The sequence below is a fragment of the Marmota flaviventris genome, chromosome 1 (assembly GCF_047511675.1).
Source record: "Marmota flaviventris isolate mMarFla1 chromosome 1, mMarFla1.hap1, whole genome shotgun sequence".
Taxonomy (NCBI): domain Eukaryota; kingdom Metazoa; phylum Chordata; class Mammalia; order Rodentia; family Sciuridae; genus Marmota; species Marmota flaviventris.
In genome coordinates this window covers 156423340-156441514 of record NC_092498.1, presented here as the reverse complement: position 1 = coordinate 156441514, position 18175 = coordinate 156423340, and the positions used below count along the sequence as shown (strand labels likewise).

Sequence of the window (18175 nt, the reverse complement as noted above, 5' to 3'; positions counted from 1 at the left end):
GTGCCTTGCGCATGCCAGGCAGGCACGTTACCACTTGAGCCACATCCCCAGCCCCTGTCCCCCCTTTTTAGAGACAGAGTCTCACTAAGTTGCTTGGACTAGACTTGAACTTATAGTCTTGCCTCCCAAGGAGCTAGGATTATAGCATATGCCACCGTGCTCTGCTTTGTGCATTTTTGCATACTGGGGATGGATGTTCTCTGCCACTGAGCTACATCATAGCCCTTTTTATTTTTTATTTTGGAAGGGTCTTGCTAAGCTGCTGAGGATGACCTTGAACTTGGAATCCTGGCCTCGAATTGCTGGGATTACAGACTACAGGGCCTGGACATGCTTGCTTTTAAGTGCTAGCTTTTGTCCTTTTTGAGCAGTTAAGAATGTCCTCTTTTCTTTTTTCTTCTTCTTCTTTTTTTTTTTTTTACACACCACGTAGGCCATAAGGACTACCTTAATGCTGAGCCTGTCTTTCTGTTGTGGGGAAGCCAGGTATCCTGCCAGAAGTATGAGATGCAAGGGTCACTCTGTGTCCAAAGCTTTGTATCATGACCATGATGTGTCTTATTTGTGTTGCTCCTTTAAACTATGAAAGGAGAATGACATCATGATGTAAGGCTGAAAAATGTCCTTAAAACATTGCAAAGATCTGAGGGGAGAGTATCACTGTAGAAAATCTGTCATGGTAAAATGCCATGTAATAGCTAAAATGAGAAAGTGTAGCTTGTTGAGCTCTTACTGCTGTTATGAGAGGAGAGTAGGGTGTTGCTATGGATTGGCCACTCAGAGGATTTCAGGATGTCAGGGCTTTCTCAGCCAAGGTCCCAGGAACAGTGACACTTTTCTGTGTGTGTTTACCTCCTTTGTTGGCTGCTGCTGGAAGCCCATATCACATAATATCACATGTCTGTGTCTGTCCTGTCCTACCAATAGAGCAACTCCACCCCAGGAGATGCCACAGCTGACAGTGACAGCCATGCCATTGCAGTTAGGCAGTTAGTGGAGTTAGGTACCTGGCTGCTTAGCTCTGCTAAGTTGCTCTCTAGAAGTCTCTGGGACTCTGACCTTTTCTTGGCCTCTCCAGAGTTTGGATAGCTGTAAAACATACTCCCTACATGTTGTAAACTACTTGGTGTAAATTAAGTGGGTCAGCTTGTTGTGGGGCTCAGATAACCTCTGTCCAGAGTCTTGATACATGCATCTCTGGTAAGACCATCTTGCTGGGAACTGTGAACCCCACTTTTCCATGTGTACTGACCCTGTGTCTAAGTAAAAATATCTCTGTTCCCTTGTGTGTGTATTCTTGCATCTGTCATTGCTGCATCCTGATTCTGCACTTTTCCCTTGTGCCACGTGCCCTCTTTGCCTTTTTAGCTGACAAAGGGAAGTGTTCCTTGTCACCTCAAGGGCCACAGGGTGATAGGTAAACAGTGTTGTTGAAAGATAGCCCAGCTGCTCCATCCTCTACCAAGGTGTTTTTTACCAGGGCTGATCTGTTCTTGTCCAGTCTCCTATGTGCAGGCAGCTCACCTTAAGCTATCCCCACCTTCCTGTCTCCCTCACCTTTTCTGCCAGCACTAGCAGGGTGAAGAGGGCAAGGTGTGCAAACTTTCATCAGTTCTGATGGCAGCTTTTGGGACTGGAAAATTACTCTTTTTCCTGCCATGAAATACACCTATTGAGAACACACAAGTTCTTGGCATCTAGCTAGATGGATTCTACAAAGGGATCCTAGTCAGGAAATAACCATCCATGCCAGGACATGGAAGCTATCACCCACACTCATGTATCTCCCTCATGTCCCCCAGCTGTCCCAGAGACTAGGTGGCTCTGCCTTGCTTCTGTCCCTATGGGTCTTGATTATTTCTGGCCTCTGGACAAATGACTGAGGTGATAAGCTTTCTCCTAGCTGGGTCTCCCTGCTACCTCAGGAGCTGAGCTTGTTGCTGTCTTCCACTACATATTGCTCCAGGGTAGAGACACTATTTTGGAAGGACACAGACTTGCTTCAAGTTCCAGGATGTTGGGGCTGTAGGTCTATTTCAGCGATGGAATGCTTATGTAGTGTGCAAGACCCTGGATTCAAGGCACTACAAAAAAAGAAAAAAAATTCCAGGTTGGCACAGCTCTTGGCATGGCCAGCAGAGGGTGGGGCATGAAATGATCCATCAGGGTTTTAGAATATTCTGTTGTATTAGTCTGTTTTTCATAACTATAGTGAAATACTTGACTTGAAAGGCTAACTTTATAAAGAAAATAGGTTTATAGTACATAGTTTTGGGTGCTAAAATAGCAGCCTCTGGCAAGAACTGTCTGGCTATATAACCTCAGGGCAGATTGAAATGGCAGGAGCATGTGTGGGAGCAAGCAAACACATAGCCAAATTGGAGGCCAGAAAGGGATTCAGGGATTGGGCTTGCACTTATATAATAACTTGATCTTTTAAGGGCTCAGGGTCATAAGAACCACCATAATCTCTTTCAAAGACAGTGTCCTCAGTGACATAAGGAGACTTTTTTCTTTTTGGTACTTGGAATTGATCCTAGGGGCGCTTAAACACTGAGCCATATTCCCAGCTTTTTTTTTTTTTTTTTTTACTTTTTTTTTCTCTTAAATATTTTTTAATCTTATTTCACAATACAGTTTTTGTATTTAAGAACTGTTTTTGCTGTTTGACAATTAGAGCTGTCACTGAAGCAATTAAAATTTGTGTAATCAGTATGAGACATGTTCCTTGTGCTTTAACAGGCTACTTCCTTTTTAGAGTTTTTCTTTTTTTAATTCAAATTTGTTATATATGACAGCAGAATGCATTTCAATTCATATTACACATAGAGCACAATTTTTCATGTCTCTGGTTGTATACAAAGTAGATTTATACCATTCATATCTTCATAAATGTACTTAGGGTAATGATGTCCATCTCATTCCACCATCTTTTCTACCCTTTTTACTTTTTCTTGGAGACCAGGTCTCAATAAGTTGGTTTGGGCCTTGCTAAATTGCTGAGGCTGACTTTGAACTTGGGATTCTCCTGCCTCAGCCTCCCAAGTTGCTGGGATTACAAGCATGGGCCACCATGCTTGGCAGGAGCCATTTGTTAAAGGTTCCACCACCACCCAGCACCACTAAGGACCAAATTCCCAACACAGGAACCCTGAGTTTGGGGACACACTTAAGCTAGCTTCCAGGAATAGCTAAAGGAGACTTGCTTTTCAGACACCAGAGTATGCCCTGGAGCTAAGGTAAAACTACTGTAGCATTTGAGACCCTGTGACATATGCAGGGCCCTGAGAGACCAGGAGTCTAGGGTATGACTGAGGTGGGGCAGACGGGATGGCCCAATGACCTACCTGCAGAGTAGTGGCTGTGCATTAGGGAAATGTGGGTATATCCTTGCCTCATACTATCTATACAAGCAGACAGGGCAGATTCAAGAGCTAAGCCTATACAAGGAAGTCAGGAAAAAAGGGTTCTCAGTTTGGGGGCAGATAGGGTCTTATGTAATAGAATGGGACACAACCACTGTGGTTAGGAAATTTGCCATATGATAAGACCATTTTTGATAGGCAGCCTTGCAGGCAAAGCTGGAAGGCAGGGGATAGACAGGTGAAAGCAGTTGCAGGTTATGGAACAGGTGTGTGGATGCCCATATCCTGCCAGCTGCACTGTAAGTCCATGAGACAAAGTCCCAGGAGTCAGTACCCAAATTGGTGATCTATGGGCAAGGGCAGACAGGTGGCTAACAGTCTTAAAACTCTCAGCCACTGGGAATTGCCAATGGAACCATGGTGAGAGCATTTCCTGCCACTGCATACCTGTTGTCACTGGACATTTGGGGACAGATGGCCAGGTCTGCTTATAGAATATAACCTATTTGTTTGTACATGTGTGTGAGTGCTTGCTGAGAAACCTATGACAGCACACATAGCCCTCCAGGTGGGTCTTCTGCCTGATGTGTCATTAGAAAAATGTTTCCAGCAGGTATGTGCTCCTGTATAGCCCAGGCAATGGGAGCAACAACTGTAGTCCCCACTGGCTCTACAGAGCTGCCAGTTGTGGCAGCCAGAGATGTGGAGTCTTGGACTTGACATGAAGAAGCTAAATGGAGTGGATGGACAAGCTTGCAGCGAATGCAAGCGAATAGGGTGGAACGGGCTATTGGTGAAATGCCAGAGGAGGTGATGCTGGTCAGTGGGGTGGTTGGCCAGCTTGGTCAGTGTGTGATGCCTATTGCCTGCTGGCAGATTGGGTCTGTAGTGCACAGGGAGGGTGGCTTTGATTCCTCTCTAGGCTAAACCATATCCTGCAGTGTTGAAGCCTTTCATGTGTGACTGCAAAGCCCCGTTGACATGGTCCTTGGGTCCCTCTGATCACTCCGTCTAGTGGACCTTTGTCAGAGTGATGGGCCTTATCTTCATATGGCTCTTGTAAGAGTGACTGCCATCATTGCCATGTGCTCTTGGCATGTGGCCAAGTCTTTGAGCAGGTCTGTCTGTGTCATTTTCTTGTTGTACTCTTTTTAGACAATGCATGGAGTGAGATTTGGGGCTTGGCTCCCCTGGAGATTCTTGTCCTCCTCAGAGAAGTGGTTTAGCCTATTTCCACTAGGCCTTTAGGAAGAAAAGGCCCTGCTGATTCCTCTGAGAATTCCAAGAGAGAAGGAAGGCTTGACCCAGGGTGCCAAGGGGAGTTGATGTCAGAGGCAGTTGGTGGGCAGATAGTACATTGCATGTTGGGAAAGTTCTTAAAAGCATTATCAGCATATAGGCCAGGAATGCCTGAAAGCTCTGTTCCTTTTAGCCAGCACCATGCACCAAGAATAACTTGAGCCAAATCCAAGATGTGTTCTTCTTGTTTTGCAGAATTACAGGTTGTTAGGCCAGGAGAATTTGAACCATGATTCTGGGAAGACTTCCACTGGTGTTCTTAGAGGATGGGAAGTCCTTGGCTGCAATATGAAGGGGGCTCTTTCTTTCCATTCACATCTTGCATATCCTTCTAGCCCAGGGCCTGGGTATGCTCAGGGACTCCCAGGTGTGGGTAGAAAGCACTGGGGGGTTTTCTCCCTGAGAGTGACCTGTACCATGTTCCTGCATGGGCTCTGGCAGCACTCAGGGTTCAGTCTTGGTGACCATCTCTGGGACCTCCCTGGCAGGGTCAGTAGAGGCAGTGAGTAAACCAAGCAGGTTTATTCCCAGGCCTCCCTGAACACAAACTACACATGTTCTTTGGGCATTTGTTTCGGTGGGGGCTGGACACTGCAGGAAAGCAGAATGCCTGGCCCAGCACCAACTCGCTGGTGCCAGCCATAGTACCTGGACTTTGGTTAATGGTGAGGTGGCTGGAGATGGGGTGGCCCTGTGGCCAATGGCAGCCCGTAGAGAGCTGGAGTGTTCTATTGGGGTGGTGTTGACTGTCACAGGATCTTCCTTTGTCATCTCATCTGAGTAAGAGGAACTTGACTTTCCTCAGACATAGAGCCTCATGACATATATGTGCATGCATTTCTTACATGTCTGCCAGGTCACTGTGTGCCCTGGGAGGCAGGCAGGCAGGCAGGTCTGTTTGAGCATAGAGCTATGTGTCTCTTTTAGAGGGTGCACCAGGACTTTGGGGGAGGAGAGATTCTCATGTACAAGACAATTACTTAAAAAGAAAAATGAAAAAGAAACAAAAAGAATGTATGCTTTGTAAATACTGAAAGAACTGACAAATTTGACTTAGAGATGGAATGTAACTTTGCTTACAAAATTTGTCACTAAACTCTTGCTTAAGACTCTAATTTTGGGCTGGGGATGTGGCTCAAGCAGTAGCGCGCTCGCCTGGCATGCGTGCAGCCCGGGTTCGATCCTCAGCACCACATACAAAGATATTGTGTCTGCCGAGAACTAAAAAATAAATATTAAAAAATTCTCACTCTCTCTTTAAAAAAAAAAAAAGACTCTCTAATTTTCTATAAGCACACTAAAGGCAAAAAATTAATGTGAATAAAGTGGGGAAGCAAAAAGGATATAGCTTATAATACCCAGTCACATAAAAATTTCCTGCCCAGTTCCCTGTAATGGGTCCTGGACTGGCCTCCACCCCCAGAGAGCCATATACCAGGTGTCCCCTGCCCCCTGCCCCCAAGTTACTTGGGTGATTTGACTGTGTAGGGCAATTGTGTTTCTGCTTGGGCCTTGCCCAGTCAGGTAACCCATGATCAGTGGCAGGCTTCAGTAACAGAGCTTTCTGGGCCTGTGAATACCTCTAGGGTGATGTTTCACTGGAGGCAGGTGTAAATCAGCAGGGCTGGGCTGGGCCCAGAGAGCAGACTGCCCAGAGTGAAGCCTATTGGTGGGCTCTGAGGTCCAGCCCCTCATGAGGAGCCACTGTGTAGCCTTAGCCCAGTGTGCTCACCTCTGTGAGCCATTGTGCCTTCGCCCTGTGGGGTCACTGTGACAGTGCTGTTGAAAGACCCCAGAGCCACCCTTAGCTTCAGTGATTCACTAGAGGACTCAGAACTCAGAAAGGCTAGTCACAGTCCACTTCATGCTCACTGTGAACCTCAAATGGATCCTTACTGTGACCTAGGCTGCTCTGCAAAGAAAACCAGAGAGCTAAGCCCTGTCAGCATGGCAGCTGGCTCCAGCAGTGGCCTAAACAGTGCACCCTGGAGTCTCCTTGACATGGCTTCCTTTTGATGCCATGTTCCACAACTCACACAGACTCTACTTTGCTGCATATAACTACCAGGCAATGTTTTTCAAACTATGATGGTGTTACCTAAAAAGCCAATCCTTGTGAGTTATAGGTCTTTTAAAAAATACTTCCTGGGGGCTGGGGTTGTGGCTTAGCGTTAGAACATTTGCCTAGCACTTGCAAAGCCCTGGGTTTGATCCTCAGCACCACATAAAAAAATAAAAAAATAAATAAAATAAAGGTTAAAAAAAAAAACTACCTGGAAAGTTCTAAAAATGAACAGGGACCAGCACAATCAGGGTCACTGTGATGAAGGGTGAAGGGTGAAGGCACAGAGGTGAGCACATTGGGCTGAGGCACAGTGGCTCTTTGTTTCCTGAATCCCCACCTCCCCCATCTATCTATCTTGTGAGATACTGACTTCACTGTACTTCTCATGAGGGAGGGGCTGGACCTCAGAGCCCACCAACAGGCTCCACTCTGGACAGTCTGCTCTCTGGGCCCAGCCTAGCCCAGTCCAATTACACCTGCCTCCAATTACACCTGACTGGGTATTATTTACTACAAGGAAAGACACCCACTAAAATTAGCAATGGAAAAGGTACAGAGAGCAGTATCTAGGAGGACCAGGCACCAGCTTCCAGCTTCCAGTTGCCATCTCCTAGTGGAGTTGTGTGTACATGTTTATTTCTCTCAGCAGCCACGTGTGAAAACATGTGGAGTGTTGCTAATAGAGAAGCCTACCCCAGCCTTGGTGTCCTCAGATTTTTATTGGGGGTTGGTTATTTAGCTTGATTGACTGCCAGCCTGTATGGTTGACCTTACTTCCTTTTCAACCCCTCCAGAGGTTGAGCTGATACAATGTGTCCTAGGACCCTCACCATAAGTCACATTGTTAGCATAGATTATCTGGTATTGCCCAAGGCTCCAGTTGAATAAGGATACTCTTGCTGGACAGGATATTCCAGAGGATTAGAGGATAGATACTTCCTGGGAGATGTACAAGGCCAGAGCCTTCTTTGGAGTATGTAGGGTATGGACAGCCTAGGCCTGCTGAGCTATCCCTGTATTGCACACATGGTCACCCTGGACTGATCCAGCTGCAGGTGGGAGCACTTAGAAAAGGTGCACATTTGGGTTTGCTATAATACTCCAGGAGATGTGGTATTTTCTCAGCTGTTGCTAGGCAGGCTAAGGACACATTGGTAGTCCCCTGTCTAGGGATTGGTGGACAGATGTGAGTTGTGGGTACTCTGGCCTCATTCATGCACTTGCATCTTCAAGTATCTGCCTTATCTGAATCACAGTCCCTGGGTTAGAGACCCTTGATACAGTCACAGACCTTGCTGAGTGCTTTCAGAGAAAACATACTTCCAGGCCACAGCCTCTGGTGCTCAGCAGGAGTTCATGCTGGTCCCTGTTCATTTTTAGAACTTTCCAGGTAGTTTTTTTTTTTAGAAGACCTATAACTCACAGGGTTGGCTTTTTAGGTGACATCTTGGTTTAACAAACATTGCCTGGTAGTCATGTGCAGCAAAGTAGAGTCTATGTGAGTTGTGGAACATGGCATCAAAAGGAAGCCATGTCAAGGAGACTCCAGGGTGCACTGTTTAGGCCACTGCTGAAGCCAGCTGCCATGATGATAGGGCTTAGCTCTCTGATTTTCTTTGCAGAGCAGCCTAGGTCACAGTAAGGATCCATTTGAGGTTCATAGTGAGAATGAAGTGGAAAGCTTCCCCACACAGTGGTAAGAGAGCCACTTCTCTTGCCTTTCTGGTAAGAGAGCCACTTCTCTTTCCGAGCTCACGCAGAGTCCAGAGGGCAGCAGACGTGGCTTGAGTGTGGGGTGAGGGAACCTCATCACGATCTTGTGTCACACTGCTCTTGCATCTTGACATGTGTCAGGATGTTGGCCAACTCACAGACCCTAGTCTCAGCTCTTGCATGTGGCTTTTCCTGACTACTATCCACATGGCCTCATTTCTTCAACTTGGACCACACATCTGAGCTTTTCATTCCTGTGGGCCTGAACAAGACTGGCCTGTACCCTTATATCATGGCAGTTGCCCTTAGGACAGTGCTGTCAGTGCCACCACCATAATAACCTGGGGAAGGCTGCTGCTCTGTCACCCCTGCTTCTCCTCCTTTGGGGAGGGTTGGAAGCCTGGCCATAGGGAGATCAGTGAGGTGACAGGACCTCTATAAGTGGCATGCCAGCTTCTAGGAGTTTCTGTGACATGACTGGGCAAAATAGCCTGTGGATCTGCAGATGGACAGAACCAGTACTGGGGGTGTCCTGGTACTGGGAAGGAAGTAGTTGCCAGGAGCAAGTGCAGAGTCCAGGAGGCCTGTTTCGCTCCAGCATCCCATGTGTACTCACTCTAGAATAGCCACTCGTCACTCCTTCATGCCATTTCAAGCTGTCAGGCACCTCTCCATGAACCTCACTAGGCTCATCTTGCCACATCCCCAGTGTATGACCTTGGATATGTTGCTAGAGCTGTTAGTGAGAGGGATCACACCTGTGAAACTTGAAGCCTGGGGATGGCACTCTTTAGCTGACCCTCCCCTGCCTTGTGATACCCTGGGCTAGCCTCCTCCAAGTGAGTATGTGTGGTACCTGCACCATTTTGTTGGCCCTCTCCCTTCTCCTATGACCTGGTGGTTATCGTGGTTACTTGAGACTAGGAGAGAGGTTGAGGGAGGGTGAATCTTTTACACCTGAAGAGAATGGGTGTGTGTGTGACCATTTGACTGCTGTTGGCAGTGTGTGTAGCTTGGTGTTGTGTTCTCCTCATTCTGCTGGGGCAGGAAGCACTTGTCATAGGACATGATTTCTTGTAAATACTCAGATGCTTCCAGGTCGGGCTCCCAAAGCCCCTGGGTGAGATCCTGGTCAGATCCCTGGTCCTCCTATTTGCTTCTTCCTTTACCTGCTCTTGCTGTGGTCTAGCTCTGGCTATTTGGGCCTCAGAGGCCCTAAAATCCTGTGTGGTCCTGACGAGGCTGCCAAGGACCTATAGAGATTCCTCTTAGTCCATGTGTTGAACCCAGAATTGGGGCCAGACAGTGGAGGTATCAACAGGAAAACCAGGCTTATTTCTCCCCTGGATGCCACCCTCTCCTGAACAATCCAGGTATCCTTTAAGGTGAGGTCCTTGTGGCACATGTAGATGTTCCTGAGGATGAGCGCTAGCCTCACCTGTGGCACAATGGATTTTCCTACAGAGATGTGGGAAGTAGCCTTGGGAAGTATGTAGGTACACAACAGTGTGATCAGTATGCCACGGGGTTTGTCCTGTAGGGTGATTATAACTGCCTGTGTGCCCACCTTCCCTGCCTACCCTGAGTACCCTGCCCACTATGCAATGACTAGGAGGCCAGGGTCTGTACCCAGGGCTTGCTCTCAGAACCTGCAGGTCCACAGGAGTGAGAAGGTGGACCATTGAGCAGGGTGTCAGGGAAGACTTTGTCAGTGGCAGAGCTTGGGGTTGGTGGGTGGGAGCCTGGGTGGAAGATACATTGAGTTCACAGGAACCTGCCAAGAGTTTGCTGATGGAGTATATAGAGGCATAGGTGAAGGAGGTGGGTATGCTGAGGGAGCGAAGTGGGAAAGGAAGAAGGAGGGTCCAGTGGGCAGCGGGCCTGGCTTGAGTGGGGGGTGAGGGATTGGAGAGAAAGGCAGTTCCTGATGGTCCCCTCCCCAGGGGCTGGCTTTCCTCTGGTCTTTCCCTCCCAATGACTGCGTCTTCATCAAGATTGCACGTCTGGGCTCTGCGCCAACATCTCCAGCACCAGGCTACCTGGAGATCCATCATTTGCCTTCCTATGGAGAGTGGAACCCTCCTTATCACTGTTGTCTCGAGGGCTGGTCTGCTAGGATGGCAGGGTCCTAAAGCTGAACCAAGGGCCCTTTCTTTTTGACAATGGACAAGGGTTTCTCCTGTCAGCAGTCTTGCCCAGCAATGGGGCTTGCAGTCAGAGAGTAGACCAGGACTGAGGGTCTACCCTTCTTCTCTGATACTATAGAATGGTGTGTTCCTGGTGGGCAGTCCTTACAAGAGCTCTTCATCATCCCTGGACTTGGGCAGCTGCTGGGCACTGAGCCAATGGGATTATGGTAGGGATTGGCTAACAGGCTTTCTCTCATGACCTCAGCTTGGCAGGTTCTCATGTCAGGGAAAAATTGGCTCCTCCAGGGTGAGGGCACTGTGTCTTCTGGTCATGTGGTGGTTACTGGGATCCCCTATCCACAGTACCTGAGAGGTGGGATACGTGAGACTTTTCTAAGTCTCAATATGCTTCTTATCTCCCTGCACTGCCAAGGATGATTCTGCTGATCCATCTCATCAGTTATGTCCTATTTGAATAATCCACTGTTGTTCAACGCCTCACACCAAAAAATAAAATAAATAAAAATAAAGAAAAGAAAAAGTAAGGAAAGAAAAGTTCCCTGCTGAGCTTTAACTTGTGACTTATGGTTCCTATATTCCTATAGCTTATGGCTTTCATTTTTAAAGAACTTTTTTTTTTTTTTTGTACCAGGGATTAAACTCAGAGGCATCTGACTACTGAGGCACATCCCCAGCCCTATTTTGTATTTTATTTAAAGAATCTCACTGAGTTGCTTAGTGCCTCACTTTTGCTGAGGCTGCATTTGAACTTGCCTCCTGCCTTAGCCTCCCCAGCCACTGGGATTACAGGTGTGCACCACCAAACCCAGCAAGAACTTTCTAAAAATTCCTTTAGTGCTTTGTAAACTTTCTGGTTTACTGGCTCAATTCCTCTCAGTTGCTTTTATTTTTCTGGAATTAGAGTTTTTTGATCTATGATATATGTGTGGATCCCTTTCTGCTGGTCCTTACTCCTGGTGTTTGTATCCAGGTATCTACCAATTGTGGGCACCCTCAATATGAACCTCAGTCTAATCCATGGAAGTCTGGCTGAATCAGGACTTTCCCCCTGTTTTTGCACATTGTTCTCAGAGCCCCTGGGGGTGACTGTGGATGTAGCTTACCCTTACTTACATGTGTTTATCTTATTTACTTTGAGAATCTAATTTGGGGGAGGATCCTCTAGGAATTAGATTCCCTATATTGATGAAGGACCCTAAGCCTTGTCTTCTGTGCCCTTCTCCTATGAGGCTACCAGAACCTAAGCCTAGTTTGTCCTTACAGATGCTTTGAGCCAGAAACAGCCACTGTGCCCTGCTTTCCTTTCTGGGTCCCTATATTCTCTGAGATATTTTCCAAATCCTTGGTGATCTTGGCTTCTTTTCAGATATTTTCATATTTTTTCAAGTTTTTTTTTTTTTTTTGGTACCAGGGTTTTACCCAGGGCCACTTAACCACTGAGCCATATCCCAGCCCTTTTTATTTTTCATTTTGAGCAAGGGTCTCACTAAGTTGCTTAGATCCTCAGCTAAGTTGCTGAGGCTGGCTTTGAATTTAGGATCCTCTTGTCTCAGCTCCTGAGCCACTGGGTTTACAAGCATGCACTGCCACACCCATTTTTCCCCAAGCACTTTGGTGTATTTTTACTAAGAATGTTGGCCTAATAGCCTGCATACCAGTTCTGGATTCTTACATTACCCTGAGATGATGGTCTTCAGTGGGCACTGCCAGGGCACCCAGGGAGAGAATCCAGTCTGCGCCTGACCTCTGGCCTCATTCTGTATAGGAACCTTCATGTTTGGCATCCCTTTGGCTCAGTGTCCTATGAAAGGCAGTGACTAGCAGCCCATTTACAATGGCTGAATGTCTCCCAGCACCCTGTGCTTCTGCAGATGGTTCTCATAACCATAGTGACACTTTACTTGCATAGCCACTGGCTCCTTCCTAGGGCAGAATATTGGCCCCTAGTGGTTATATTAACTCTTTTGCCTGCAGGGCCCTGGAACAGAGCAGAAACCATGGGAGAAGGATGTGTATGTAGGTGGAGGAACACAGGTTGGAGAGCTCTGAGCCTCAGCTGAATCCTGAGGGCTTTTTCCAGAGCCTGGTGGGACTGGGTCCTTGGTGGTCCCAGTGTGTAGCTGTGGGAGCTGGCAGGGAAAGTAGCAGTTCGTGGATGGAAAGTGGAGCCCTTGTGCCTCTCCCCTGACTTCTAGGCTTGACCAGTGAGCAGGAGACATCATGACATTGTCTAGGAGAAGGGCTGTGAACTTGGTAGTGTCCCCATGGCTGTTAACCCAGGTGTTCACTGAAGGCTATGACCAAAGCCCCTGCTATTCCCCTGGTGCCAGCTCTGGCTTTGATAGCAGGGTTGGTGCAGTGGAAATGCCTTTGTTTTATGCTGAGATGCAGAGTCTGAAAAGTTGTTATGTCAGATTCCCAAGAATTTGGAGTCATCGCACCATTTCAGAGGGGGAGGTTTCAGTGAGGCCTCTTTTTTTAAGAGGCTGGCTGTGGCCATTGTTGGGAGTTCCTGGCCTGAAACAGTGAACCAAGAGCCTTCCCCAGCTCATGCTTGCTGCTTATACACCAATAGGGAGGCTTTGGGGGTCTTTACCCAGAATGATGCCCTGTGTGCCTGCTCTAAGACCTTGGGCAGAGGAGCAGGAGTGCTTATGAACTGTTGAGACTTGGAGACAGAATGGGCTGGGTCTGGGACACCTCACTTGAGTAACCTTGGTCTCCTTTCCTAGCAAGGGCCTGGATACACAGACTCACTTTATAGGTATGCTGCCTCTTGAGGAGGAACCCAAGCTCTAGTGGGTACCATATGCTTAACATCTGGGACCAAGGCCACTCTAGGGACCCTCCTTACCCCCGATGGTGTTCCAAGATATAGCACGGTCCTCCCTGACTCCTAGGGTTCCCCAAGATATGGCATGACACTCCCCAACCAAGGGTTAACCAAGATAAGGCACTCAGACCTCTAGGGTATCTTCTGCTAATGTGCTTGGGGAGCTCAGTGGCCTCCTTGAAATATTCATATGCTCACAAATGCAGGTATATACAGATGCTATTCATATACACACAAGTACATATATTAGTTGGCTTTCTGTCACTATGACAAAATACCTGTGAAAATCAAAGGAGGAAAGATTTTTTTTTTTAATTTTAATGTTTATTTTTTTACTTTTCGGCGGACACAACATCTTTATTTGTATGTGGTGCTGAGGATCGAACCCTGGCCGCATGCATGCCAGGCGAGCACGCTACCGCTTGAGCCACATCCCCAGCCTAGGAGGAAAGATTTATTATGTTTCATGGATTAAGATTGTGGTTGGTTACACTATTCCTGGGCACGTGGTGAGGCAGAGCATCATAGTGGAGAGGATGTGGTATAACAGAGTTGCTTACCTCATGGTAGCTCAGTGACAAGGGACAAATATGCCCTTCCAAAGTTCATAACTAGTGTCCTACTTTCTCCAATTAGGCCTCACCTCTTAAAGGTTACACTATCTCCTAATAGCACCACAAGCTGGTAATTAAACCTTAGCACTTGGCCTTTGGGGGACATTTCAGATCCAAACCATAACACATGTGTACAAAGAAACACACAAAGACTTATTCATGCACTTACATACCTCAGCAGACTCACTTCTGTATATACACCGAATATCCATATGCATACCGGTTTGTTAGACTTTTTTGGGAAGAATATGTTTGGCTCTCTTAGTATTAAAACAGCTTCTTGGTTGTTCCATGTCTTGGCTGCAGACATTAGCTCTGCCTGAAGCTATATGACTGAATCATTGCACACGTATAGTCTTCAGGGACCTTTGAGTCACTTTTACATGTTGGTGGCATTAATATCTAATCTGTTTTCAACTTAGTTGTGGGAAAATGCTTGCTTGGCTCCAGGGGCTCCCAGGCACAGGGTCTGGGGTCTGTGTGGCAAGGGAGTGGGCACTTAATCCATGCTTGCCCAACACCTAGGTGTGTGTGCACATTGCCAGCACATGTCCCTGCCTGCTGATGTGGATGTCCAGGGCTCCTGTGTCCTATGGGGTGGTGGGCATGAGCTGGATGAAGGCCTGCCAGGGACATATGCTGCACAGCATCCCAGGTGAGTGGGGTGTAGTTAGTGTCCTGCCTTAAGGTGCCATGGGCTGAGATGAAAGTGCCTCCCTTGGTTGCTTGTGGGGAGGATTTGGTACCATTTCAGGGGAGGGTATGCTACCTGCTGGCCCTAGCTACATGCGTGGTTCCTAGTCTCACTGTTGCCATTCCCTCCACACCCACTCACCACCCCCATGTGGTGTGTCCAGGGCCTGTGAACATCATGGGTAACTGCGATACAGAGTGACTATGCTGATTAGTGCACAGGTGAAGACAGATGTTTATGCAGTGCCAGCAAGCATGTGATTTTTGCCTGTTCAGCCCTGCTTGCTGGCATTTCTGTTCTAGGCTGTTGTAAGTTCATTGAGGCTATTCTATCATCAGTCATTTATTCAACTTATTATTTTCCTTTTCCTGCAGACCTCATTGAACCTGTTGCAAAGCCATCCCTCGCAACCCATGTGCATCATCTTCTTTAAGTTTGATCCTCACCCTGTTTCCAAAAATGCATACAGGTAACACTCTGGCTCTGCATCTTTCATGTTCTGCTGGGTCTGGGATGCCTGGCTGGTTCTTTCCCAGTCCTGTGTACCACATGCAGGACGGGTGAGAGCAGATCAGAGGGCATGTAGACTGAGCCCTGGATGGCTGAGTCCTGGGTTTAATCTCTAGTACCTTAAAAGGAAACAAATAAACAAAAAAACCCAAACCACTGTTTTTGCAGTAATTTGATATCTATCATAGAAAACCAAGATAACATGGTCATACTATCACATAACCACCATCTTTTAAAAAGATGTTTTTTTACACTTACATGCTGAAGTCCTTTGTTGCCTACAACCTGGAGTGGCTACTGTACAGACTGTCACTCCTTATGGTAACTTCTGTGGGGTTATCACTGAGGCCCTGATCAATGGATCACAGCACCTGCTACCTGCTGCCATACCACCCCTCAGATGGTGACTGACCCAGCCCCAAATGGTCACAGACTCACCTTATCATGATACACATACCTTCCCGCAGACTCATCCCAAACCTTGCATAGACACATCCCCCTGATGTTGCACACACTCATCTCCCCCCAACAATGTACCCTTTCATCTCCCCGATGTTGCATATGCTCACTTACCCCAGCTGTGTGAAGAGTGCTTGGTGGTGATGGATAATCAGTGGTTTCAGTTAATGGAACAGAACCAAACCAGTGGATGATTTGCCATGTGATGCACAGCCCTTCACCATGGTGTTTTATCACTCAGACCCTGAACATTGGCATAGATGAACTTTCATCTGCATTGCAGTCTCAAGTGTTGACTGAGGGAATTACTTCCTCCTCTCATCTAGGGCTCTAGGCATCAGAGTAGGTAGTCATCACACTCATTTCTTTCTGAATTATGTATTTAATGAAATCCCAGGCAAGGCAAATCTCTGGCAATTCAGCTAAACAGTGTCTCCTATGGTAAAATAACCTATAAATTAATGTTCCTAAATTATTAGGCAGATACATTCCTATTGAAAAATAGGCAATTGAACATCTTAAGGTTGAAGACTGCTTTAATAAGCTTTTAATTTCCTTATTATTAGTATTTTTTCCTTCCCTGTAACCTTATGTAAGAATTGGTACCCAGAGACAACAGCCTGGCTTTGGACTGTGGAGTTTATTATCCTCTCCTTGGGAGGGCTGGTTTTATCCAGCAGGGGCCTCCCTACTACCCCATCTTCCACTCACCCTCAGAGATCTTGGAGGTGAGAAAAGAGAAGAAATATTCTTTTTTTTTTTTTTTAAAGAGAGAGTGAGAGAGATAGAGGTAGAGAGAGAGAGAATTTTTTTTTAATATTTATTTTTTAGTATTTGGCGGACACAACATCTTTGTTTGTATGTGGTGCTGAGGATCGAACCCGGGCCGCACGCATGCCAGGCGAGCGCGCTACCGCTTGAGCCACATCCCAGCCCCAGAAATATTCTTTTTAAGAGAGAACACTTGAATAGGACCTTGTGGAAATTGACTTCCACCCCCACAGGGACCATAGGGGCTTCAACCCAGTCCCTAGTGTATCTTTACTGTAGCTTATCTGTCTCCTCCCACTCAGGGACCTCCTCCTAACCACTATTCAGGCACAGCTGAAGCCACGACTGACCTATACAGGTCCAGGGACAGACATGATGCCTGTTAGAATGGTGTCAGTCAGGATGGCCCTAGGGCCAGGAAAGGTGGGCACTGCTGCTGCCTCTGCTGCAGAGGTTGGGGACACCTTTGACTAGAAGGGACAGAGGAAATGTGGTAGGAGATGTAGGCTGGAGTCTGGGTTGAAACTTGGCACTTGAAGGTGCAGAGGGTTATTTTGCGTATGGCAGATTCTTTTTTTTTTAAATTTTGATTTGTTATATATGACAACAGAATGCATTACAATTCATATTACACATATGGAGCACAATTTTTCATATCTCTGGTTGTACACAATGTAGAGTCACATCCTTCGTGTCTTCCTACATGTACTTAGGGTAATGATGACCATCACATTCCTCCATCGTTCCTATCTCTATGCCCCCTCCCTTCCCTTTTCCCCTTTGCCCTATCTAGAGTTCATTTAATTCCTACCCCTCCCAGCAGCATATTGTGAATGGCTGATTCTTGTATCAGGGACAGTGGACAGACCATTCCCTCCTCACCCTGGGTGGCACATACCTGATGCAGCCCTGGAACCAGCTATGTGGATGGGATAGAGAGGGGCCACATAGGGTGCCCTGAAGATGGTGAGGCTTCTGTAGGAGACCCAGAGGGTTCGAGGGAAATGCACAGTCCCTGGCCAGACCTGACACCTCCTGCCAAAGAAACTCACTATAAAATAGGATGGAGCAGCCCTCAGAGGGCTGCTGACATTCAGCATATGTCTTCAAGTTCCTTTTCATGCATGCTTACATTCCAGGAAGCCTACAGGCTTGCTGTAGGTATTCTCAAGGAATGGGACAGATGGTCAGAAGAAGGGATGGTTCCCCATTCTCTAGTCTAGGCCCCCAGGATGTGCTTGATGATTCCATTCCTGATCCTCACTTGCCCAGCACCTGGTCCTGCCACTGGCTGGGACCTTTTGGGGTGGGCAGGGGCTCTGTGTAGTATGGAACAAGGGTGTCCCATGAGCCCTGGCAGACCTGTCTCTTAGCACTAAGCCAGGTAGTCTTACATCTTTTCCCAGGACCTGTCTGTTTCTTGGGTAGGGGCTCTGAGTGCTATCTCCCTAGGGGCTACCTGAAGCCTCTATATACTTTTATCTGTTGTTGGTTTGGCAAGGGCTGAAGGGTTTCTATCATCTTTAGGTCTTATCCTTATTGCTACTCCTATAAATTTTATATATTAGCAAGAGAAGCTGGGGGTGTAATTTAGTGGTAGAGTATATGCTAAGCATGTGCAAGGACCTGAGCTCAATCCCCAGCACAAAAGAGAGAGAGAATGTGGATTTTCTGTTTCAATCCGAGATGGCCAGTCATACTT

The 18175-nt window shown here is 47.1% G+C and overlaps 1 protein-coding gene across 4 annotated transcripts in view; it reads left to right on the top strand.

Annotated features, from left to right (window-relative positions):
• The window catches only part of Tango2 (transport and golgi organization 2 homolog), a 37585-nt gene that overhangs the window by 2588 nt on the left and 16822 nt on the right, over positions 1-18175 (top strand). For 2 of the 4 annotated variants that reach the window (XM_027924286.2, XM_027924287.3), the window contains exon 2: positions 15108-15202. In XM_027924286.2, the coding sequence (XP_027780087.1) occupies positions 15147-15202 (56 nt within the window). In that variant the 5' untranslated portion in view covers positions 15108-15146. Of the gene's footprint in view, positions 1-14564; positions 14695-15107; positions 15203-18175 lie in introns of those variants that run through there. The other 2 variants (XM_027924288.2, XM_027924289.2) reach the window with 2 other exon arrangements.